The sequence below is a fragment of the Nilaparvata lugens genome, chromosome 4 (genome assembly GCF_014356525.2).
Source record: "Nilaparvata lugens isolate BPH chromosome 4, ASM1435652v1, whole genome shotgun sequence".
NCBI lineage: Eukaryota > Metazoa > Arthropoda > Insecta > Hemiptera > Delphacidae > Nilaparvata > Nilaparvata lugens.
Window position 1 is genome coordinate 75,440,707 of NC_052507.1, and position 27,268 is coordinate 75,467,974.

A 27,268-nucleotide genomic window follows, 5' to 3' on the forward strand; every position below is an offset into this window, starting at 1 on the left:
AGCCACATCATCATAGGTAATTTTCTTATTTTATAGTAGGCTACGGTAGCCCTAGCCAAGTAAATCATGGTTTTATTGATTGTTGGCTCTACGGTTCATCTATTGAGCAATTCATAAAATGTTTTATCAATAACCTATAATATGAGTGAAGTCTACTTGAAATAAATAAATGAATAATTAGGCTATAAATATCCCATTATCATCCGAAATTTCAAAACGGAAACCACAAAGTTTTCTTTTGTTTTGTGCTGCTATCTAGGTTAACTTATATTTTTAAAGGTCCAACCTCTAAATTGCATTTACCGTACTCGTATTGGGTTATCTTTGCTCTTCTTTAAATTAGTCGTAAAGATAATGCATTTTCATGATTATTAAACCATAGTAATTGAATAATTAATGAGAAAGCCTTTGTTTTGTGTGAATATAACCCAAATGTATGTCAATTTTAGCATTGGGTATGTTAGCTAACAAAAGTTCTTTAGTCAGTTAGCCGTAATGGCTGACTTGGACATTCTGTCTCAGTTGAAAATATTGAAAAATTCTAAAATATCTGTAGATGTAGATGAGGTATTACCAGATATTCTGGTTGTATCATATTCTTTTGAAAGTAAAGTGTTCAAAGGTGTTTTGTTGGACTCCACCAAACGGTAAGAGAAAATTTTATTTTTGCAGTAATTTAGCCTACCTCCAAGCAATCTGTACAGCGAAAAGAAAACATCAATTATCAATATTTCATTTAATAAACGGATTCAATAAAACCAGCCTCAAAAATATGTGTATTACTGAACAAGGGAAAATTGTCCTTGAAATGTAAAGTTATTCTGGTTTAATATTTTATCCTAGCCTAATTGTTTTTGCTTCAACTTGGCTACATTTTCTCGTTTTCCTAACTACATATTCAATAATTTAATGGTGCTCAACTAGCCAATAGTTTTATTAAATAAAATGTTGCATATAAGAGCGAACCTGACAAACATAGGCTACATCAGACCTGAAATTATAAATAATCAGGCCTAATTAGGCTAGATCAGGTCCTGAAGCTTGAACTTACATTTGGAGTTACGGTAATTAAAAATGTAGGTAAAGTAGCCTACGGTATGTAATTAATTATACTTTCAGCCAGGAAATATTCCATTCATTAAGCAGCACAAGCAAAGTACCAATCAGAACATAATAACCTTCCTTATCACCTCAACCGGAAAAGCTATCTACATCCTGGATGGGACAGGCTTTAAAACTACCAACAATATTCACAAAACATTCCTTTCAATGGCTCTAAAAGTATTGAAAGTAAGCTTAGATTGTGTTGGGGGAAATTGATATTTAGGGAATATCCCCCATAAATGGGAGAATATCGTCAATTAATTCCCATTTGAAGAATATGTATTCTCTGTATTACTATTTTTCTAATGGTTGTACTTTATCTTTGATGCCGCATCCACATGTTGGCCCAATGAAGACCAATGATGGCCAGCGCCAGTGTGTGAATGGGTGATATGCCAACGCTGGCCTTCATCATTACCATGCCTTCATTGGCCTTCCTAAAGCCGCATCTACATGTTGGCCCAATGAAGACCAGTGACGCCCAGCATCAGTGTGTGGATGGGTTTTGCCAACGCTGGCTATCGCTGGCCTTGATTATGCCACATTGCAGGCTGGGCCAGCTTACTGGGCCAACATGTGGACTATGCAAGAGAGGAAAATAACGTATATTCAAATAGAAAAACGTTTATAACGTAAAAAAATTGAATACTCCGTTAAAAACTGGATTACAACTCGAAGACATAATATAGAAAACATAATTTCGAACAATATGTGAGCTCACTTACCCAATGTATTTGCACCCCCACTCTACGGCTCAACTCACTTACGCGACTCAAGTCGAGAAGAGACTCGACTCTAGTCGAGAGCATGTGTTTCCAAATGGTGACGCTCAGACCAGTCGTGGGCAATTAGAGTAAATGGTTGGAGAGTCGATTCGTTCAAGTTGTAGACCATACTTCAAACAAATTCTACCTTTTCCAAGTTTGTATATCCTAGAAGCGATATGCTTTATTGATCAAAACAAGGATAAATTTAAAACTGGTGCACTTTTTCACAATTATGAAACTAGACATAGAGAACAGTTGCTAGATGATACGCACCACACTACATTATATGAGAGAGGAGTTAAAGTGCTGGGATTCGATTGTACAATAAACTACCAGCCCTTTAAAGATCATCCACAGGTCGTAAATTTAGAGCCTTGATGAAGAAGGAATTGTTAAATATTTGTGCATACTTGATTGATGAATTTCAAGCTTATTATGAGATGCACAATTAGTTGTACAGTTTTATGTAACTTATTCGTACAATATTATTGACTAATATTCATTGACAAATCCAAATACCCCTTTTATAGGTGGTCAGTGGACGAATGGTAATAATAATAAAAGTCGATTCTAGCTCCGCGACTGTCACCATTTGAAAGCACAATCATGCTCTCGACTTCAGTCGAGTCTCTTCTCAACCTGAATCGCGTAAGTGTGAGTTGAGCCTAAATTCAATGTATTACTACTACACCTGCTCTAGTACATGTGTTTCCATAGTTGAGTAGTTAATTTCCAAAAAAATCAATTTATTTATATTTGTAGTAAATTTCATATACCTATTGTGTTTTCGAATATTATGTACATTTTATTGATAAGATTGCTTGTTTGTTAATGGAATAATAAATATTATTATTATTATTATTATTATTATTATTATTATTATTATATTAGCCTATTATAAGTATTATTATTAATATATATTTATTTATTCACAGGAATTTGCCTTGCGGTATCAATGGACCTGCCAACTTTCCAGACCAGATATTCAGTCCGAAACCAGAGCACGGCGAGGATGACAAACTGTTCACAGTCAACCAGCGGTTCACCTACTTCCAGCCGCAGGGCGGCGACAAGGCGGCCAAACCGGGTCTGGCTACCACCAACCACTTCCACATGCGTCGCGAGATCCGGCCGCCGGCGCGATTCCGCGGCGCCAAGATGACGGTGCGACTGCGGCCGCGTCAGGTCCTCTGCTCCAAGTGCCGCAGCATCTGCAACGAGAACTCTGAAAACGTCGACCATTCTGCCGCCCGTGGCAAGAAAACGCCGCCATTCTCCGAGAACCAGACTAGCAACCTGGACACGCGGCTAGCGCCCGCCACCGCGGCGTCCGCCGCCACACTCATCCCCAAACTGTCCCGCCTGAAGCCCAACGAAATCAGCAATGCCATCAACGGAATTGTGTCCAAACCTAGTCTAGAAGTTAACTATTGGTTAGGCGGCAACGCTACCCCTAAACCAACCGAGACGGACTTGGAAGAGGACAGCGATAGTAAGATGGTGCTGCGGAAAAAACGCAGCGTGGGGTCAATGGAGGATCTGTGGGACGAGAGTGTGTTCGAGGAGGCCGCCAAACGCACCAAAACAACGCCTGTGATCAAGATATCGTTTGGGGGTCAGGGCGAGGGTGAAGTGGTGAAGATACCGTCCAAGTTGCAGAACTGTAGTGAGAGTGAAGCGGAGGACAAACAAAAAGCGGCTTCCGCTAAAGCGGCGAAGCGGGCCCTAAAAAAGCCAAGAAAGAAGCGAGACGAAAACTGAATCCGGGCAGTTCACCAGTCTACCGCAAACATCGACACAAAGTGAAACACAAGAAGAAACGCAAACTCGAGAACGAAGCGACGGCCGTCTGCCGGCAGACGGTGGCCGAAATCAAGGACCGCTGTTTAAAGCAGAAACTATCGATTAGTCTGAGGAGGCTGAACGCGACCGCTTACGCGAGTGGACCGCCCGGAACGGAGGCGGAGAGTGCGGGTTCGAGTCCCGCCACCAGTCATAGCTCCGAGGAGGCGCTGCCTGACTTCCCACCCTCCCCGTCACCGCAAGACGACGGCAGTCACGTGGTCATGGCGTCTACGCGTAACAGCGACGGTCGTCTGCTGGCGGTCGGTGATATTGTGTGGGGGAAGATACACGGCTTTCCTTGGTGGCCTGGAAAGGTTAGTTCTGAAACTAGTGTGGTCCACGTTATAATGGCAATGTTTGATTAGCAATGGTATTGCAATCCTTCTCTATCGTTCAACAAAGCGGATAGCGCTATCTCTTTCTTGCTTTGCTCTGTTGCCAGATCGTCTTTTAACAATGTAGAATTAATACTCAACAAAATATTTCATCTTGATATAATTTCTTGCTTAATAAAATATAATTGATTATTTTAAACGATTATTGATTATTTTATAATTGATTATTTTTACCGTTCATATTACATCAATAAACCTGTATCAGCTACCGTCTATAGAAGGCATTGACAAGACAGGATCGACAACGTTTTTCTCCTATCTTTCTCCACTGCCATTATAACGTGATCATCACTAGGCCTATACATCATTTTATTTTATTGAGATATAATTTTTCAAATGAATAGAATTACAATATTTTGTCTTTTCCACTTTTTTAATATGCACCATCTCGGTTTAAACGGAGGTGAATCAGCTGTTGGTTTAAACTCAAGATTCAAACACATTATAATAAATGCGTCTATACCTTCATGTAATCGTAGATTAGCGTTAGGTGGTGCATATGGCCCTTATATAGTTCTATCTATACCAAGCTTTGATGTTCAATATAGGTACTGTAGGTAATTTCGACATAAGCATCAAAATTGAAGTTATTTATTAGTAAAGCTATCCTATAAGCCTGGTGTTCTCTTCACTAGTAGAGTTAATGGTCGATTAACTGGCATACTAACTCTACCGAGCTAACTCTAAGTACTTGGTCGAGTAGGCCTAACAGTTTTCACTACAATTGAGAATAGTAGGTAAAGTGTGTTGACTAGTGAAACAGAACTAACCTAAAATGTCATACTTTTAAATAAATTAACACTTGAACACTTATCAACTTAGTGTTGATAAAAATAAATAGATATCAATTTTTTGCCGGTAACGTCAAATACATCTGATCATTAAAAGAGATATCAACTTACTACTTTCAAAATTACTTGAACGCTATATCTCAGCGTATTTGTCTGTGTTGCACCAATGTAGTGATTTTTTCAAGATGATTGTTTCATTTTCTCATTTGAACTGTTCCAGGTTCTGAGCTAACTTTGAAGGATGAACCTCGGGGTCTCGAGCCCCATGTGGCGTGGTACGGCTCTTCCACGTCCTCTCTCATGCCTTGTGATCAACTTAGTCCATTTTTAGAAACTTTCAAGGTAAATTTTCAATACATATTTATTAGCAATACAATTACAAATCATATCTATAGTAAGGTCTCCACGTTACAATGGCAGTGTTTGATTAGCAATGGTATTACTAATTAGCAAATGGCCCTTACTATAGATATGATTTGTAATTGTATTTGCTATCCTTGTCTATCATTCACCAAATCGGATAGCACTATCTCTCTCTCGCTTTGCTCTGTTGCCAATTGTCTTTTAACAATGTACAATTAATAGTTAATTAACAAATATTTAATCTTAATTATGAAAATTCATTAATAAGAAAAATATAATTTCTTTCTTAATAAAATAGAATTATTTTAACGAATAAACAGTTAATATTACATCAATAAACCTGTATTAGCTACCGTCTAGAAAGCATTGACATGACAGAGGATCTGCAACGTTGTTCTCGTAGCTTTCTCTACTGCCATTATAACGTGGACCTCACTGTAGCAATGACCACTTTGAAGTGTTCGCTTCAATGGAAGCTATATCAATTGGTTGAGTAACGCTGGCAGTTGCCTGGTTAATGGCGAATACATAAATAAATTATAATAATGAATATAGTTATTTGTGCAACTAGTGCGCAAAGTAACAGTTTGCTGCACCGAAAGAAACGTTTACGCCCGAGCCGTAGGCGAGGGCGGAATGGTTTGTTGAGTGCAGCAGAGGAACTTTGCGCACGTATTTCCATTAATTTTTCCTACAGTTACCATTGAATATGAAAAGTGGGTAATTATGGGTAAAATTGCCTGAAATCCATCAAATGTTTTTCTGTGTAATTTTATTATTGATAAAAACCTTAATCCTAAAATCCTAAAGTCCTCGTTGTCCTTGGTTATAATATCTAATTAATGCTGTGCTCGTTGTACCTCTGCTCACTATAGCAGCCCAGTCACTGTTACCAACTTCATTTTGATTTTGCTGCACTGTTGCTCCAAATAACCTACTAAGTATTTTGCGTTGCCATGTGCAAATCTGGAGTGCAGAAAAATTTTTCCCGCACTAGAGCGGAAAAGTGATTCTTTGCGTTCTGTAATCAGTGCAGCAATGGCCACTTTTCAAGGTAACTGTAGGAAAAAATACATTTTTGTCATACTTACTCAATTGCAGCTGTTTTCCATGCATTAAATCAAGCTGGTAAACAGCTGTTTGCAGAAGAAGAAAACATGTGATTTTCATTACAGCATACTATACTGTAAAGTGATCATTATGTTCTCTTTACAGCCAAGTATGTTAGGACTCTACTGAGTCCTAATAACATCTGAGTAATTAATATATTGACTTTAAGAATTCATTTAAGGAGTATCAAAAGTCATCTGAAATCTTATAATTTAGGCCTTTATATTTTATTTGAGCTCAAAGGGTCTGTCTGTTATAAACTAGGCGCTACGGGCTAGGTCATGTTTATAGAATGCAGTAGCTCGAGCAGCAGCAGCAGGTAATGATTCCTGTTTCTCAGTAATATTATTCTTTCTCAGATAAGTATGACAAAAAATATTGTACGTTACTTGTACGGTAACGTATTTACCGCATTCGTATGATAATTCTGCCCTCAACTTCGTTTCGGGCAGAAACAATCATACTTATGCGGTAAATTATCGTTACCGGACTTGTTACGTAAAGTACTATTATTGTTATGGACCAATATAGGCAATTGACAAAGTCATAGTAATACAATTACAAAGTAATAAAGTCACAAAATCATGAATGATTGCCATTCACAAACAAGTGAAACAAAAACATTCTTATAATGTTATAACTTATTATAACTTAATATATAACTTAAGGTTGGCACGCCTGATGTGCTAGGTGAAACTGTGGTTAACGTCGGCTCTGAGTTAATTTTCAATTTCAAATAGTTTTAAGTTAAATTAGATGGTGTTTTTGCTATGAGTGAAACTACAAGTTGTGTTGTGTTGTAGATGCAAAATAATTACAAATACTTTCATCTTATCTCTTTGTAGTGTGAAAAGTTTGTTACGACGGTGAGGTTAGGTTGGGTTTCTTGAGTGACTTATTGCTGCTGGGAAAAAGTTGGCGCCTTTTTGGTCCCACCTGTGTATTGTGATAAGTACAGTTTTGTTATCGATTCATTGACTGACTGTGTAACGGTTTGGATTGCTACGAACATTTTTCACAACGGCGATAAAGGATAAGAGCTTATCAATGATAGTTATGGGAACGGTACACTACTGTACCGGTATATAGTAAGCTGAAGCATTTACGGAATCCTATTATCTCATCTCCTGTTTTTGTTATCTGTCGTTCGAGTGTCAGCTGTGTTATTGACACTTGTTGATTCCACCCATTTCGTAACCATAGACTGCAAACTTTCAAATACAGATATGGATAATGAACGATTAATAAATAATATGAACTCAGAAATAAAATCATGTAAAACATCCAAGGGCAACCCAGCGATTCTGTATAAGGGATTCAAGTTCAGAAAGGCACCGTCAACTAGTAAGGGTGATGTTTGGCGATGTTTAGCAAAAGGGTGTTCTGTCTCACTCATAACAAACAACGATTTGTCTATTGTGCGGGATGTTTCGGGGTCGCACTCGCATGACTCGGTGGAGGACAACGAAGATAATGTGTTACTGACTTCAGCACCAGACACACACGATCATTCCAAGCAGGCAGATCTTGAACGGGAGAACGAGCGATTGAGAGCGCGGATGGAAGTACTTGAGGAGCAGTGGAGCGCCGCTATAAATCGTTCAATGGAGCTGGACATCCGTCTCATGGAAATGTCATCGTCCGAGTCGCAAGTGCAGAAGAACGAGGAAAATGTTTCTCCAACGTCGCATGGCAGCGCCCTCATCGACCGATTAAGCGCCTTTCTCAGATCAGAGCTCCTTGCTGATGCTGATATAGATTGTTTTTGTAATTACCTTACTGAATCTTTCCCAGGCAATTACATAGTCTTACCGGCAGTTACAACAATGATTATTAACGATGAAGGAGCGGATTTATCGTTTCTGAATAGAATAGTTGATCAGAATAATGTTATTGTTTTTATCGTAAATGATAGTCTTCAAGCAGGATCTAATAACGGATGGTCAGGCTCACATTGGAGCATATTACTATATGACAATGCCCAAAAACGTTTTTATAGTCTAGACTCAATGGGTAGTTATAATGATAGGATTTCCACAGCATTGATTGGAAAATTGAGCTCTATATTCAATACTAATGAACTGATTAAACTGCCCTGTATTCAACAAACTAACAATTTTGACTGTGGGATATTCGCTTTGTATTTCATAGAAGAGGTATTTAAATTTCGTAGAATAAATAGGACAAAATGTTTTAAGGAGAGCCTATTGGGAAATTCTCATTTTGATGCTTTTGGTATAGATGGAGATTGCTTAGTAACGTATGTAATTTCTAAAACCCAAGTCAGATACATACGTTAGTCGCATGTATCATCACACAGATCAACGATTGATGTGGCTAATTGTTCCACTTCTGAGATTACCTCAAATCACGCAAATAATTATGAAATTGATCAGAGTAATGTGAGGGCGGATAGGAGAAAACGTACCAAGGGAGTAGTGAAAATTTTTGGGAGTAGCCATGGCCGTGACATTGTTAATTGCTTTGAATCTGATTTCAAGCATTCAGTCAGTGGATTAGTTAAACCAGGGGCGAAATTCAATTCGATTGCAACTAACATCATGAGTGATAGTAAGGATCTCTCCAAAAGCGATCATGTAATTATTATGGGAGGGGCCAATGATGTATATTGCAATCAGTCTTCAGTCTTTCTAAAAGGTTTACTGCCTCTTCTTCTTGTGATGAATTTCACAAATGTCCTTGTTACCACCATACCTATCCGATATGATCTTCCTGACTGGTCCTGTGTGAACCGCGAGATACGAAAAATCAATGGTAAAATAAAAAGATTTTGTGACAAAATTAATCATGTACGAATTATTGATATCACTGACCTTGAGAGAGACAAGTTCACAAGGCATGGGCTGCATTTAAATAGAAAAGGGAAGATTGCAGTCGCAGAAAAAATAAAAAATGTTATTAACGGAACACATGATAATGACGCAGCCATAAGTTTAGGATTTCATAGCTTTATGGGAAACTAGATTACGGTCCTGCTTGTGGAAAGCAAGAAATTAAACGATTAGTTAGGCAGGACCAAAGAGCTCAATTAATAGAGAATAATATAAATAAAACAGTTAACATGAATTATAGGGATGATTATGCCATATCTTGTCAGACTGAAAAATATAATAATTCGGTCAGCTTTACAACTAATAGGCCTACGTATAACCTCTCTGATTTTCCAATTGGTAGTACTTGCAACAATCAATTTCGGTCTAAATCAAAGTCAGCTTCTCTGATAGTCAAGGTTGTCCACCAAAACATACGTTCGTTGAGCAATAAAATAGATAGATTGGAAATATTCATTGACTTGGAAAAACCAGACTTTCTCATACTGACTGAGCATGGCCTAAAAAATAATGAACTGGGTTGTATCAATATAGAGGATATGCATCTCATTGATTGTTATTGTAGAGTTAATAAGAGCATGGGTGGTGTTGCAATTTTTCACAAAATAATCTGCAATAAACAGCTCCGAAATATTTCTGAACTAAATGTGAGTGATCTCTGTGAGGAGGGTTGCATCGAACTAGCATGTTGTAAATTCAATATAAATAAGGAATCATACGTGCTCCTAGGTGTTTATCGGCCTCCTAATGGTAGCATACATTTGTTTTTTAACAATTTTATAAATGTTTTAGAATATCTGTCGAACAATATTGGAACTAAATTAATATGTGCAGGAGATTTTAATGTTGATTTTTTGGTTGACTCTTTGCAACGTAGAACTTTTTTGAATATTTTGGATCAATTCAATTTGGAATATAACGTCAGAGTTCCCACTAGGATAACAGTAACCAGTAAAACGGCTATAGATAATATAATCACCAGCTCTACATTAATGCATAAGAATATTAACGTCATAGATTCTTGGCTTTCTGATCATACAGCCCAGTCCATTGAATTGCATCTAACAAAGGTTTTTCGTATGGACCAACCAAAGAATGTTACACGCACCACCTTCCGTAATTGTAGTGTTCATAATCTGGCCAATTTGAGAGCGGTTTTGTCTGGAATAAATTGGAATTTCATTACCGAGGAAAAGGACACAAACAGAAAATACGGTTATTCCATTGCACCTTCCTCCACTACTACAATATTCATTGCCCTGTCATGACCAAAGCTCTACCCTCAGTTAGGAAGTCGCGTAGTGCTCATTGGATAACACAAGAAATTAAGCAAATTAGACTATTGCTTAAATTTGCAACGGGAAATGCGCATTCTATTCCAATTTCAATTTATCCCTCATTAAAAACATAAAAATGTATTACGATCAGTTAGTAACTGAAGCTAAAAAACGTTACTATGGAGATATGATAAAAAATTCATCAAATAAATCTAGAACAAGTTGGAATTTAATTAATCAATTTAGAGGTAAATGTACTGGAAAGAAAATTGAATTTTTAGCGCTTGATATTGAGAACGTACTTATGACTAACCAAGAGGAAATTGCAGCTGAATTCAATAGCTTCTTTGCGACTACTGCTCAAAGAATAAATAAGAAAATGAAAAAAACACAACATTTATCTAATAGAACTCCTGATAGCGTTCCTAGCTCCCATATTTTGCCGCCTGATCACTTTATTCTAACACCTACAAATGAAGAGGAAATCTCACGCATAATCAATAACTTCAAGCCAAAAAGTAGCACAGGACATGATGACATTCCGTTGAAGGTATTAAAGATCTGTTGTGAGGCGATTGCCCAGCCGCTTGTTTGCATTATCAACTCCATGTTCGAGAGCGGGGTATTTCCCAAAATTTTGAAGATTGCCAAGGTACTTCCACTTTTCAAAGAGGGCAGCAAACATGACATTAACAATTATAGACCTATTTCGTTATTGACAGCTTTTTCAAAGATTTTTGAAACGGTGATTCTTACTAGACTGGTGACTTATCTCTCTGAACATAATCTAATTTCACCAAACCAGCATGGATTTGTAAAGAACAGGTCAACTAGTACAGCCCTCATCGAAGTTTTTGAAGGTATAATAAAAGATATCGAAGGTGGCAACTACACTTCTGGAGTAATGCTCGACCTATCTAAAGCTTTCGAGTGTGTAGATCATCAGTTGCTTTTGGAAAAATTAACTAGGCTTGGTTTAAGAGGAAAAGTGCATGATTTAATAAGATCTTACCTTTCTGATCGGTATCAGTATGTTTCAATTCATGGTAGTGACGGACAAACAGCTTCAAACCTAATCAGAATATCATCAGGGGTACCACAGGGATCTATTCTGGGACCACTTCTCTTTATACTGTACATAGATGACATCTGTTCACTTGTTCCTCTTAATAAACTTACCTTATACGCGGATGACACATCTTTAATTTTTTCACACAAAAACTTGAATGAGATGGAGATTAATTGTAACTTGATATGCAATAGAGTCGTTCAATTTTTCAACTCACTTTCCCTCACAGTTAACTCAAAGAAGAGTAGTATCATTGACTTCAGCCGAAGACATAACGCTTTTGAACCTCAGTTGTACATAGGGGACGATGTTATTAGCAATACAGAGTATGTAAAATTACTTGGTTTAAAGTTTGATTCAAAACTTGCATGGGATGAGCATGTAAATTTTATTATCGACAAGGTCAGTAAAGGCTTATTTGTTATCAGAAACATTGTGAGACTTGTTCCAATGTCAGTTTCAAGAATGGTATATTTTTCACTGTTCTATTCACATGTGGCTTATGGCATAGAGTTGTGGGGAAGCACTGCAGAGTTACACTTTTTAAAAATATTTAGACTACAAAAAAGAGCAATCCGCTACTTGGCAGGGCTGAAGTCCAATGATTCTTGTAAACAGGCTTTTGTTGATTTAAATATACTTACGCTACCATCAATTTATATATTCAAACTGTTAATTTTCACTCACAAGCACTTATCTGATCTGAACACAATTGCTGATATCCACACTTATAACACCAGAGGGAGGAATAAACTGTCTTTGAGACAACACCGACTGCATCTGTACGAGAAAATGCCCTCTTATATTGGAGCTAAGTTGTTTAACGACTTACCTACCGAGCTGCAGTCCTTGTCTGACATAAAAATTTTTAAGAGTAAAGTATATAAATTCCTGGTTTCACAAGCCTACTACAGTGTGAAGGATTTTAGTGATAGAAGGTAGCATAGTTTGTAGGTAGGCCTACTCTAGTCTTTCATGTGTGCTTTTTATTGTGTATTTATTATTGTTACTTATTAAGACCTGACGTTATTCAACTGTATATTATAAAGTGTACTGTGTTGAATAAAAAGATTATCTTATCTTATCTTATCTTATCTTATTATAATCGAAACTAATTTAAAAACATATTCAACGAATGTTTTCTTCTATTTTAATATTGAAATAATGGGCTCTCCCAGAAAAGCTAATGCTTGAGCTCTGGAAGAGAGTTCAAAAATGTTAAAGGTAATTAGAATGGATGTCTAAGACAATTTAATTAGTACCAGAAGAAACAATATGCAATATAAACACTAGAATATAAATTATATTTTTATATGAATCCCATGCGATTGAAAATTTGAATGTCAGTCACCCCAGTTGACAAAGAGCTATACAACTAACAGTGGCCAAGTGAGCAGTTATCAATCACATAAATTCCCACTTTCTGAACAAAATCTGAAGTCAGTTTCTTTTGTATGGCTCAAATTACCATGACAACATTAAAAACAGGTTCACGTATAATGGCAGTGGAGAAAGTTTATTTAGTTTCATGATATTTCTTAAGGTGCGTACAGACTTTCGCTCTGCTCCGCAACCGAACGTCACTCGAGCAGAGCGATTGATGATCGACCGGGGAGCAAGAGTGGAACGCGAGAAGAGCTAACATCTCCCGTAACGTTCATGATCGGTGCGACTGCGGAGCGATGGCGGAACGAGGGCGGAGCGGGTTGGAAGCGCGTGTATCTGTACGCACCTTAAAACAAAGCTCCAGCAGCTTCTTCTATAGAGTACCCCCCAGAATTTCACATTAATTTTATGATGAACGGGCGTATAGTTTCTTTCGTGGGCAGGAGGGACTATGGAGCGACTAGGATATAATGACTATGAACTATAAATTATGCATTTAGACTATAGGCCTATAGTGAGGCTCACGTTATAATGGCAGTGGAGAAAGATACGAGAACAACGTTGCCGATCCTCTGTCTTATGGAGAAAGATACTGTATCTGTGGAGAAAGATACGAGAAGAACGTTGCCGATCCTCTGTCTTGTCAATGCCTTCTATAGGCGGTAGCTGATACAGGTTTATTGAAGTAATATCAACTGTTCATTCTCGTTTAAAATGATCAATTATATTTTATTAAGCAAGCCATTATAATTTTCAATAATTTCATAATGAACTTTTATAATTAAGATGAAATATTTTGTTAATTATAAATTCTACATTGTTGATAGACGATCTGCTAACAGAGCAAAGCGAGAAAGAGATAGCGCTATCCGCTTTGTTGAATGATAGACAAGGATAGCAATACCATTGCTAATCAAACACTGCCATTATAACGTGGACATCACTATATATACAACAGTTACCAAGTAAACAGTTTTCTATCACATAAATGACTATTTCCTTAACCGAATGTGAAGTCAGATTATTTTCTTTAGATTAGACTCAAATTATCAAGATTGTATTGAAAATAGTTCTGTAGGCGAATGGATCGAGACGTTATGGAAGTTTGAATAAGAAGACTATGGCGGATTATGTAATAAAATAGTTACAGTGCAATTTACTGAGACCAATTTACTATCTTGAACTGTCCAGCTTATGTACAACATTTGTGAGGCCTTGGAATATTATAGTCGAGAATAAACTTTATTATGTCAATATTGTTGAATATAGTTTGCTTTGATTGGTGGATTTGGTATGCTTGACTGTTTGACATACTTTTTACTTTCCTTGCCCTATTACCATAGGTAAGGAAAGTATTGCTTTCCGAAAAAAAAATTAAGGTACCCATATTTCTAAATTTCTATACGTTTCAAGGTCCCCTGAGTCCAAAAAAGTGGTTTTTGGGTATTGGTTTGTATGTGTGTGTGTATATGAGTGTATGTGCGTCTGTGTACACGATATCTCATCTCCCAATCAACGGAATGACTTGAAATTTGGAACTTAAGGTCCTTACACTATAAGGATCCGCAACGAACAATTTCGATCAAATGCAATTCAAGATGGCGGCTAAAATGGCGAAAATGTTGTCAAAAACAGGGTTTTACGCGATTTTCTCAAAAACGGCTCCAACGATTTTGAACAAATTCATACCTAAAAAAGTCATTGATAAGCTCTATCGACTGCCACAAGTCCCATATCTGTAAAATTTTCAGGAGCACTGCCCCATCTATGCAAAGTTTGATTTTAGATTCCCAATTATCGGGCTTCAGATACAATTTAAACAAAAAAAATCAAGTGGAAAAGATTCAGCATGAAAATCTCTACAATTTATGTTTAGTAAATTTTCACCTAAAATTGAAAATAAGCTCGAAATGCGAGAAAATAAGATTATTCAATTGCAAACTGTTGGCAACTGTTGATTCTATTAAATCATTCACTATGAAGAGATAGCAGACTTCGTGTGTCTGCAGCGCTAATGTCCTGCTACCAGCTGTCTCAGATCTTAGAATAGTAGATTTGATATGCGCGGGAACACTAGCGTCAGTTGATCAATTTTCATAACTGCAAGGAAAGTTGTGTGAGTGCGCCACACCAGATTTTTTGGTATTGATATGAAAATTAAAAATTCAAGGACCACTTTTTCAAAAGTATTTTGTTTCGACTTATCAATGCCATTTTCCAGTGAGTAAATGAAACTTCTTTTCATTTTCACTTACTTGGAAATGTCATTAATATACAGAGGGGAAATAAATTTGAAATTACATTTGTTCAAATGCTAATTAATGAATAAGTATTATGAAACGAATATCCCAATTAGATGCTGTAAATCACCCCGAAGACTTCTGCTACTGCAAATATTGACAACAAGGTAAGATGTAAGGCTAGATGGAAATTCGATAAGCGCTACTATAAAAAAAATATTTTTCAGCCCGGGAATCGAACCTGGTACCTCCTAATTGCCGGTCAGGAATGCTTACCCTTATACCAAACTGACAATCTCTGGATACCACACTGACAATTAGGAGGTACCTGGTTCGATTCCCGGGCTGACAAATAATTGTTGTATAGTAGCGCTCATCGAATTCCTATCTAGCTGTTTACCCTGTTGTCAATATTTGCAGTAGCAGAAGTCTTCGGGGTGATTTACAGCATTTAATTCGGATTTTCGTTTAATAATAATTTTTCAATAATGTATGTTGTAGTCCAGGCAATAAATGCTCAAAAAAGGGTATAGAGGGAAAAGTTGGGAAGACAATTTTTGACCCCACAGTTCTGTTAAGGGTAGTAAGGAGGTAAACATATCAAAAGTCACCTACCCCTACCCACTGTGCTTAGGGGGTGAGGGTGGTTTAAAGGTACCATTTTTTGGTTTATCGCATAAAACTCAAAAACTATCTATCTTAAGGACTTGACTGTCATATAACAAATTAAAGCTTACATAATTTTCTACAATATTCATTCTACAACTTTTTTATAGTTTTCGAGATATCCGCTCTTGAAGGTGTGACTTTTTTGAAAAAAAAAGCACGTTTACCACAAATTTTTTCCTATTTTTGCTCATAACTTTTTAAAAATCGATGGAAAAAATTCATGTTAATTATGAGTTTATAGAGAATTTAATTCTCTTCAAATTGATGTAGAATTTCACACTTACGAATTTCCCTACACCTTAGTGTAGTGCAGCAGCTTTAGTGTTGAGTGTGAAATCTCCATTTTTGCAACAATAGACCAATTGACAATGGAATTTGGAGGGAATGTTTTAAACAACATTTTTGACTTTGCAGCTTTGTTGAGACTAGTTGGGAGAACATATCAAAATTCCCCTTTCCTAACCCATGTGCTAAGGGGATGAGGGTGGTTTAAAAGTTTCATTTTTCAGCGTTTTGCTTCCACGCTCATATCTTGAGAACAATGCGTTCAACAGACATAACTAACTATTCAAAAATAAAGCTTGATAAATTCTCTAGACTTTTTGTTCAGTGGGTTGGATACACTTAGCACAGTGGGTAGGGGTGGTGACTTTTGATATGTTTACCTCCTTACTACCCTTAACAGAGCTGTGGGGTCAAAAATTGTCTTCCAAACTTTTCCCTCTATAACCTTTCCTTGACTGGACTATTGAAACTTGTCGTGAGTTATAAAATGAAGTTAATAGTTATTTGTGCAACTAGTGCGCAAAGTGACAGTTTGCTGCACCGAAAGAAACGTTTACGCCCGAGCCGTAGGCGAGAGCGGAATGGTTTCTTGAGTGCAGCAGAGGAAATTTGCGCACGTATTTCACATTAAGTTTTTCCTACAGTTACCATTGAATATGAAAAGTGGGTAATTATGGGTAAAATTGCCTGAAATGCATCAAATGTTTCTGTGTAATTTTATTATTGATAAAAACCTTAATTATTGTCAAATTGAATAAAAATGTTGTCCTTGGTTATAATATATAATGTAATAATTTGCGCGTTGTGCTTCGTTGCACCTCTGCTCACTATAGCAGCCCAGTCACTGTTACCAACTTCATTTTGATTTTGCTGCACTGTTGCTCCATATAGCCTACTAAGTATTTTGCGTTGCCATGTTGCAAATCTGGAGTGCAGAAAAATTTTTCCCGCACTAGAGCGGAATAGTATATTTCGCACCTAGGGCCGAAAATGAGATATTTCCGGCTCGAAATCGGTTTTTAAGTCCGAGGCCGTAGGCCGAGGACTAGAAAAGATTGAGAGCCGGAAATACATTTTTTTTTGCCCATGGTGCGAACGCTATTTTTCGCCACACCAAAAAAAAACTTCCCAATATATAAGAAATTGAAAAATAAATAAAATTCAAACAGCCTATTTTGATAGTTTGAATCTTGGTTATGACAACTTTTACTGTCAATTAATTTCAATATTACTAATTAATAATTTACAATAATGACCATATTTTTATACTATTAATATTAGACGCGAGCTTTGCGCCCGGTGCAATATCATGGATAGATGGATGAATAGAATTTTCATTACTATTTTGAAATAATGTGATGAAAAAATTAATATAATTGCATATTTCACAGTTTTGTCTCAAAATATATCTAAAAAATTGATTGAAATTTAAATTACAGTAACTAATATAAAAAATAGGTAATAAAAGTCGAAATTCATCGACAAAAAAAAGTCAATGACCGAGATTCGAACCTAGATCATGTTTGTTATTCACTGAGCTTTGAGTTCTGATTCTGACTGATGTATTACGCCTTTACGCTCTCGGCCATTCCGTACTGTTGAACGTTGGGGCCTGACTGATAACCTTTAGCATACACGTAATACTGTAATACTAGACTTCTAAAAAAGTTTACTTCACTCCTAAAAAGCGTACCGTACAACAGACTTTGGCTCATGACTTATATTATTAAAATTAATATTATTATCTGTCTCACAATAAAATTTTCACTCTGAATTAAGTCAGATAACGTAGGCTATGTAGGCTACTATAATAATAGAGTATAGCGCAAATTTGAAGCCGGTTTGCTGGCATTTTCACAACAAAATATTGCTCTGAAAATAGTTAAATCATAGAGAAAACATTCGAAGATTCAATCTTGAGTGGGCCTAATGTTTTCTCTATATGGTTTATATTGAAGAAAAATTATCTAAAAGTTTTAATAATGAATTACGGAAAAATTACTAGGAATTTTTCAGTCAAGGCTGAGTTTCACCAGTAGGCTTACCTTAACTTCAGATCTGTGCTGTATTTGCTTATTATTATTGTTGATTGTATGCATTAAGAAGTGGAATTCGATAATAAAAAAGAAACAATTATTACTCTACCTCACTTTTAAATATTGATACAATTATTGTACTTTGAATTCAAATTCGATTCTTTGCGTTCTGTAATCAGTGCAGCAATGGCCACTTTTCAACGTAACTGTAGGAAAAAAATATTACTTTGATGTTTCAATTTTTACATAATACGAGTAGTTAATGTTTGGTATTGGTTTGCAGTCTCGATTCAATAAGAAGAAAAAGTCGAGTCAGTACAAAGAGGCGATCAAACAGGCGAGTAGCGAGGCGACCTCCAGTCGTAGCAGTGCTGCCAACAACGATGTCTCGGCGAGCAGTGCTGCCAACGATGCCACCATGCCCCCTGTTCTCACTCAGCTGCTCTGCGCTTCCCCCACTCAAGTTCACGTTGTTTCCTAGTAAGTGCCATTTACATACAAACACCAACATATTTTATATTAAGTACTAGCTTACCCGGCGAACTTCGTACCGCCAAAAAGTCAATGTATCTCAAGTCACACTTGACTTTATTTGGTGAATCATGAAATTTATCTGACAATCAATATTTTCATTTACATCTCAATACGGACTTCCTATGTGCTTAGTCATGCAGCATTTATTATTTCCACATTGCAACATATTCTCGATCAATTGGTAGTAATATCTATCAGTAAAGTGTTGAATTAAAAAAATAGATACCGGTAGGTTAAATCAGTGTTTCAAAGATGAATTTAATGTTTTCATAGTTGTTGATTGTCAATAGATGGTCCAGGAAATATGCGATGAGTACGATGAATTACACAGAATTTCATATTTTTTCCATCTTCAATTTTAGGATGAATATAAGCTAAGCTAAATTAAAAAAAATCAATTTAGTCTGTCATTCTTCAGTAATTAATGATTGCAATATGAACAACTCTCTTTCATGAGATGAATAATTATTTTCCAGTTTCTCAATGATAGGGGAGTGATAATTATTTGTATAAGTCTTCCAAGGAACGATTATCTACAGCTGGTACCAATCAACTACGGTACACTAACATCTTCACATTTTAAAAATGTGACCGGTGTGGTCATGAAACCATGGTCGTGTACCGAATAAAACTGTAGAATTTGAGAACATATTTGTGTTTTTTTATTCAAGTACATTTAAGTTTTTAAAAGAAATGTACGTAAAATATACAATATGTACATACATATTTACACAATAAAGAAGTCTGTGCAGTCGGCACCGCTTCGGAATAACGAGTACGTCGGATTAAAAAGTGTCGGATTATCGAGGGACAGCTGTAATTGGAAACTTTTTTCTTGACGAAATGAAACATTCATAAATAATTCAAAATAACTGAAATTTTACATTATTTTCTCTTTATTTTATTTTGTGTTCAATTTCCTAGTTTTTCGAAATTTAATTTAAACGTGGACTGTGTCTACGCTCCGTTTCGGAAAGACAATTTTATGACTAGCTGATTGAAGTCTAGAACTTAGCTAAATCCCGAGCTCGGAAACCGGCCGGCCCTTAAGCCTGGTTTTCATTAGTAGAGTTAGTGGTAGAGCTCCCTGGGCAAGTACTAACTATCTTGTGAACTCTACCAATGAAAACTTCCATGGTAGAGTACTAGTTTCTAGTAGAGTGGGATAGTTTAGACACTTGTCTTCCCCCACCACCGCTTCTCACTCTACTCTTCTACTAAAATGGTAATGAAAACAGTTTGAAGCTAGTAGAGTAGAGTCGTGCCGTAGGCTATCAAGTTTAAGAGGTATTGTTATTTATTAAAGAGTATTAATAAATGTTTAAGTGTTAATTTATTAAAAAGTATTGACATTTTAAGGTTAGTTCTGTTCACTCAGACAATCTTCTATTCTCAATTGTAGTGAAAACAGTTAGGCTCAACTCACACTTACGCGACTCAGGTCGAGAAGAAACTCAACTCTAGTCGAGAGCATGTGTTTTCAAATGGTGACACTCAGACCAGTCGATTCTAGTCTCCGCGACGTCACCATTTGAAAATACATGCTCTCGACTATAGATCCACGTTATAATGGCAGTGTACGATTGACAATACTGTTGCTGTCCTTTTCTATCATACAACAAATCAGATAGCGCTATCTCTCTCTCGCTTTGGAATGTTGTCCGTTTGCCAGAAGTATCATCCAATTATTCTCTGAAATAGTATCTTGCGTCACAAGGATGGGAAGGGGTCTTTTGCAGGCGAGAATGACGTTTCTAGTCGAGGCGTTAGCCGAGACTAGAATTTCATTCTAGCACTGCAAAAGACATTCACGTCCAAGTAACGTACACTATTTTTTGTCATAATAATTAAAGAAGAATAATTGAGAAATAAAAAACATTACCTGCTTGTGCTGAAGCTACTACGTGCATTCTATAAACATAAACCTAGTTTACAAATTCCGAATCAGGAATTTTGTGGAAATTGACAAAACTTCCACCTGGAGCGCTGAAGGTGGTGTTTTTGTGGCAGTTTTGCAGTCCCTATTTCGGAACTAGGAAACATACTCGACTGTAAAGAAAACATGGTTTCATTAAAGTTCAGTATGCTGTAATGAGAATCATATGTTTATTTGCTCTGCAAACAGCTGTTTACCGGCTTGATTTCATGCATGGAAAACAGCTGAGATTGAATGACTATGACAAGAATATAATAATAACTGAATCATCAGGAGATGAGGAAATTCTCTAAATTTTTAGCTTGATATTCAAGAAATTATTACATACAGAAGGGGAAAATGGTGGAAAAAAATTTTATTATGTTGTATGGATAGGCAGTGGCAGAAGCAAATGAAAAGAAACAAATAGAAACAAATAAACAATTTTACACTTGCATTTTCACAATGGTGAAAGTAATATTATTATTATTTATACAGGGTGGCAAAGAATAACGGGAACTTTTAAAAACGCCTTAAAATATTAGTGGGAAAGGCAAAAATGATTTTATTTAAACTAATGTAAAGTTCAAGACTACTTGTAATTTGAGAATTATTCATAACATCTATCACATTTTGACAATTACTTCTTCAAGATGGCTTCCTCCTGCACGAATACACTCTTGAAATCTGTGTTGAGATTCCTGAACGATTGCTGCAACATTTCAGCTGCGATATTGTTAATTTCATTTTGAATTGTCTGTTATGATTCAACCAATTTTCGATTCCAAGGTTAGAGGTTGTGAATGAAAGTCCTACATAATTTCGCTCCTGGGTTTTGGACGATTTTGTGTTATAAATAGTCACGGATAAGTACAAATTTCGTGTTAATTTCATTATTAATTGTTTCTTGATCACGTTTTATCATTTTGTTTTAGATTTTAATTTTTAATTCTATTTTAATAAGCCAAACACCGTTTAGAGGTTATTTTGAGGTTAGGTTTTCGAGATTTAAAAATAAACATAGATAGTTTACTTGACTAAAATTATAACCAAATTAAAATCCTATCATTTATAAATCAATTATTATTATTGCAAGTAATATAATTTCTTAGATAGGAAGATGAGCTCAAGTAGAACACCGAAGGTTAGTAATAGAAATGTACACATAGCGGGAGTACTTACGCGTTCCCAAAACCAAAATTCAAAAACGCCAAAACCAAAAACCCCAGTTCTTCAAACTACTTTAGCCGAAAAAGTTGCTCAACTACAAAGTAGCCACACTAATTTAAAAAACCAATTAGAAGTAACTCTAAAAACGTCTGAGGAAGAAAGGTTAGGGATGGTAGAAGAAATTAAATCTTTGGAACTGATTATAAAATTACAAGATGAAGACCATAAAAAAGAAATACTAAATCTAAAAAATCAATGTAGTCTAATGTCGGAGGAAATAAAGAAACTAAAATCTAAATTTGATAATACTAAATGTATGATAGAACCTCCGTCCAAATGCAAAAAAATAGAATCTAACCTAAATGATGGGAAATGCTCTGAAAATGGTCGAAATAAAACGTACAGTGAGGTTTTGAAGACAGCAACCAAAAATATAGCTGAGGGAAATAAAGATAGGAAAGGGAGAGTTCTGCTACTGACGTCCAGTCATGGACGTGATTGCAGTGATCTCCTTGATAAAAGATTAAAAAATAAATTTGATGTCCAATGTTTTTTCAAGCCAAGTGCATCAATTAATGCAGTTGTAGAGTCAGCTAGGGAACAAACTAAAGACTTTGATGAAAATGACTATCTAATTGTACTGGGTGGCTCAAATAATATAAATGAACCTAACTTGAATCATCTTCCTCAAGTAACAGAAAAAATCAAGGAAATTGTGCCACTCAGCAAAAAAACAAACTTAATAATAAGTACTATTCCTAATATGTTTGATAGGCCAGAATTAAATGAAGCAATCAATTCGACAAACAAATCAATCCATAATACAATCAACAGCCTAAAAAATAAGAATTCTAAACAACTGGGGATTTGTTTTCTAAATGAAAGGCTGAAAAGACATAACTTCACTAATCATGGGTTGCATCTAAATCGATCTGGCAAAGTAATCTTCTGTAATAGATTGGCAGAGCTGATTGAAAGCCGTTTGCAATCCTCTGGTTTAAAAACAGTCAAAAAAACAAATAACGATTTTTTAGTAAATTGGCTCAAAACAGGGAAAGGGAAATAGCTACAAATGCTAGAGATAGAGTAGCACAAGATGGTAAGGTTTTTAGTATTTATCATCAAAATATTCAGTATCTTCGCAACAAAATTGACAGATTAGAAGTATTTCTTAAACAGCAGGATCCTGACATTGTTATTTTCACAGAGCATGGCTTAAAAATAAAGGAAATAAATCAAGTTAGGATTCCAGGCTATTCACTGAGATCAGAATTTTGTAGAGTAGCTCATAGAAGTGGTGGTGTATGTATATTCACTAGCAATGCTAACATACCCAAACTTATGAACTGGATTTTGTTAAGAGATTTTCTGTTGAGATGGATTTAGAGGTGACGGGACTAAGGTTAAAAATTGATGATCGATTTGAGGTAGCAGTGTTAGGTATCTATAGGTCACCAAATGGAGACTGGCAAAAATTTTGTGAGCTGCTCCATACACTTTTGGAAATTACAACCGCTCGTTTCACAAATGTTATAGTGGTAGGAGATTTCAATACCGATTTTGCCAGGCAGGATAAAATGACAGAGGATATTAGAGATATTATTAATATGAATAATTTAGAAATTAAGGTCCACGAATATACAAGAGTAACTCGAACTTCACAGACAATTATTGATAATATCCTCACAAATATAGAAGGTTGTAATGTCAGGTTAGGTAGCTCAGATCTATCAGATCATAACTATCAAATTTTAGATGTTAAGTTGCAGGGCCAGAATCCAAGCAGAAAAAAAACTTTTGTGAAAGAAATTCAGCAATATGAGCTAGGAAATATAAATTGTTTGAAGCAGGAACTGCTTCAAGAAAATTGGAGTAGTGTTTATAACAGTTGTAACCTAAATTACAAATATAAGCAATTCATTGATACTCTAAGATTTCACATTAGTGTGTGCTGTCCGATAAAAAAAGTCAAAGTAAAAAGTAAATTAAACAAAGTAGATGAATGGATAACTGAAGATATTCTTACTCAAAGAAATATTGTTAGGGAAGCTTATGAGGAATTTAAATTAGTGAGGGATGTTCCGAGTGAGGTCAAATACAAATGTCTAAAGAAAAACTATGCAAAAGAAGTGAGGAAAGCTAAGTGTAAGAAAACAGCTGAAATATTAACAACTAGTACCAATTTTAACTCTGCTGTTTGGGAGGTAATTAATAGAAATAGGAGAGCAGCTCAAAATATACAGTTACTAATGTCCCTAGGATAATCGATGAACATGGAAATTATATGGATGATAGTATAGACATTTGTAACTTTTTCAATAAATATTATCAACAGGTTGCATATAATCTCCAAAAGTCACTGAACACTAATACTTATAATACAACTACATTAAATGCTGAGCCAATTGAAAAGGTATTTAAATTCATCCATTATCAAGAGATGAGTTGTCAAGAATAATAAAAAATTTGAATAACAAAAAAACAGTAGGGTTGGATGGGGTCTCAAGCAAAATTTTAAAAGAATGTGAAAATGAATTACTGGACCCTTTATTGCATCTCCTTAATACTTCACTAGAGCAGGGTATTTTCCTGATGATCTGAAACAAGGAAAAATTTTGCCAATTTTCAAGAGCGGTGATTCTGAAAGAGTTGAAAATATAGACCCATTAGTATTCTAAATGTAATAAGTAAAATTTTTAAAAGAGTAGTTTTAAATAGGTTATTGATGCACCTGGAAGAAATTAATTTCATATGTGATGAACAGCATGGGTTCCAGAAAGGGAAATCTACTAAGACTGCAATAGTATCCCTTGTTGAAAGACTAATAGATATAATAGATTCAGGTGAGAAGGCAGCCGCAATATTTCTTGATTTATCCAAAGCTTTTGATTGTGTGAACCATAGAATATTATTGGAAATACTAAGAACTGTAGGTGTGAATGGTATAGAGCTAAAATGGTTTGAATCATATCATAGGTAGAAACCAGTGTGTTGAGCTTACCAAGGTGGATGGGAATGAAATAGTAAAAATTAAATCTCAAAAACTGGAGGTCTAGGCTGGAAGTGGACCTCAAGGCTCAATTCTGGGTCCCTTACTGTTTCTGTTGTATGTGAACCAATTACCAAAAGAGTTAAAAGATCACAGAGCTCTGTTGTTTGCTGATGACACATCGCTTATCTTTAACAATTATTTATTAGATAGTCTAGAAATAAATGCTTTTACTGGAGTACAGTCAATTGTCCAATTCTTGAAGCAAAGGCAATTAACAATAAATAGTAAGAAATGTCAATTCCTTCAATTCAAAAGTAAATATAATTCAGTAGAGGATAGAGAAATAAATGTGTTTGTAGAGGAAAATGAATAAGACCAAGAAGAGAAAGTAGCATTCTTGGTAATTTTATTGGACAGGAGATTAACATGGCATCCTTACATTGAGAGGATATGCAATAAGATATCATCTGGGGTATTTGTCCTGCGGCAGCTTGCTAGGCTGAATGATAAAAAACTACTGTTAACTGCTTACCATGGACTTATACTATCTCATATTAGGTATGCTATTTTAGTTTGGGGTAATTCATCTCAACAAAATATGGACAGAGTGTTTAAGATTAAAAAGAAGGCACTCAGATGTATAGAGAAAGTGAATAGGTTAGACTCTTGTAGGCCTTTATTTAAAAAGCTTGGTCTATTAACTGTGCCATCTTTGTATGTATATGAAGTTGTAATGCATGTGAAAACGAGTGGTGTGATCCAGAATTCAGATGTTCATGAGTATAATACGCGAAACAGAGCAGATTATCATATAATGGGTCACAATAGTAGGTTATTTGAACAAAAACCAGATTATATTGGTAGGAAATTTTATAACAAGCTACCTCAAATCTTGAAAAGTAATGATGATTTGAAGATTTTCAAAAAACAAATGAAAAAATATTTAGTTGATAGAGCTTTTTATAGTGTACAAGAATTCCTTTCAAACCTAAACTAGGTTGAACTACTTAGTGTTAGAATTATTATGTAATAACATGACTTGTCTTATACTCCATGACTGGAGTCTTTAGGACGTAATTGGTCAAGTTATTGGTCAAGTTGTGATTTGGTCAACGTTTGATTTGAAATAGTTCTACAAACAGAAAATCGCTGGTGGACAGATCATGTGACCAGGAAACGCAGATGTTTCAGCGATCAATGAGGAATTGTCAACACAGATTTCAAGAGTGTATTCGTGCAGGTGGAAGCCGTCTTGAAGAAGTAATTGTCAAAAAGTGATAGATGTTATTTATAATTCTCAAATGGCAAGTCATGAACTTTACATTAGTTTGAATAAAATCATTTTTACCCTTCCCACTAATGTTTTATGGCGTTTTTAAAAGTTCACGTTATTCTGTGTCAACCTGTATTTCAAGTCTAGTTACCTCGAATATCAGAAAAAAATATATGCATTCCTAATTCTTACCTGTATTCTATGTGAAAAAATATTACCTCGTTAAGAATATCAAAGTTCTAATCAAATTTTTGTTTTTCAGGCTGAATTCTAAAGATAGCCGACCTCTAGATTGCCTGCTAATTCATAGGAGGTTGAAAATTTTGAAGCAATTTGAAGCGACGCATCATATCATACTGGACTATGGTAATTAAATTTACTTCCCTTTAGCCACTAACTATATCACTACCATGTTGATATAATGCAATTTGCTACTATTTTTATATTAATCTTAGACGCGAATTATGAAAATTTCACCATTTAATATACTGCCATTTAATAATTATTATGAAAGCATAGAGACAACTTTTGTGATGCTTATAGTTGATAACTATAGTCAGGTCCACGTTATAATGGCAGTGTTTGATTAGCAATGGTATTGCTATTCTTGTCTATCATTCAACAAAGCGGATATCTCTTTCTCGCTTTGCTCTGTTGCCAGATCGTCTTATAACAATGTAGAATTGATAATTAATTAACAAAATATTTCATCTCAATTATGAAAATTTATTATGAAATTATTGAAAAATATAATTTCTTGCTTAATAAAATATAATTCAGTGAATGAACAGTTAATATTACATCAATAAACATGTAACAGCTATTGTCTATAGAAGGCATTGACAAGCAGAGGATCGGCAACGTTGATTTCCTATCTTTCTCCACTCCCATTATAACGTGGACCTCACTATATTGTAAAGTACCACTGTCCTCTTCAATTGTCTAATTATTTTGCAAAAACTGTGATTATAGTAACGGCCAGAGATTTGGGTGTTTCAAATTCAAATTGTTCATTTTATTTGACATAATTACAATTAAGTAGTAATGAATTATACAGATGGAAATTGAAGAGAAATTTACAACTTTTAATAGAAATTAATAATTTTGAAATTAATTTATTCAAATGCTAATCGATGAATAATTATTATTAAACGAAAATCCAATGTTTAATGCTTTATTATTATTATTAGCGTAT

General features: G+C 35.4%; 1 protein-coding gene across 1 annotated transcript; it reads left to right on the plus strand.

Moving 5' to 3' along the window:
* Positions 1-245: 245 nt before the first annotated feature.
* Positions 246-27,268, plus strand: LOC111048760 (PWWP domain-containing protein 2A). The gene is given in 6 exon segments (XM_039426460.1): positions 246-647; positions 2,807-3,594; positions 3,597-4,034; positions 5,123-5,244; positions 18,473-18,669; positions 26,336-27,268. Coding segments are annotated over 6 exon segments (1,698 nt in total). The 5' UTR covers positions 246-495; the 3' UTR covers positions 26,337-27,268.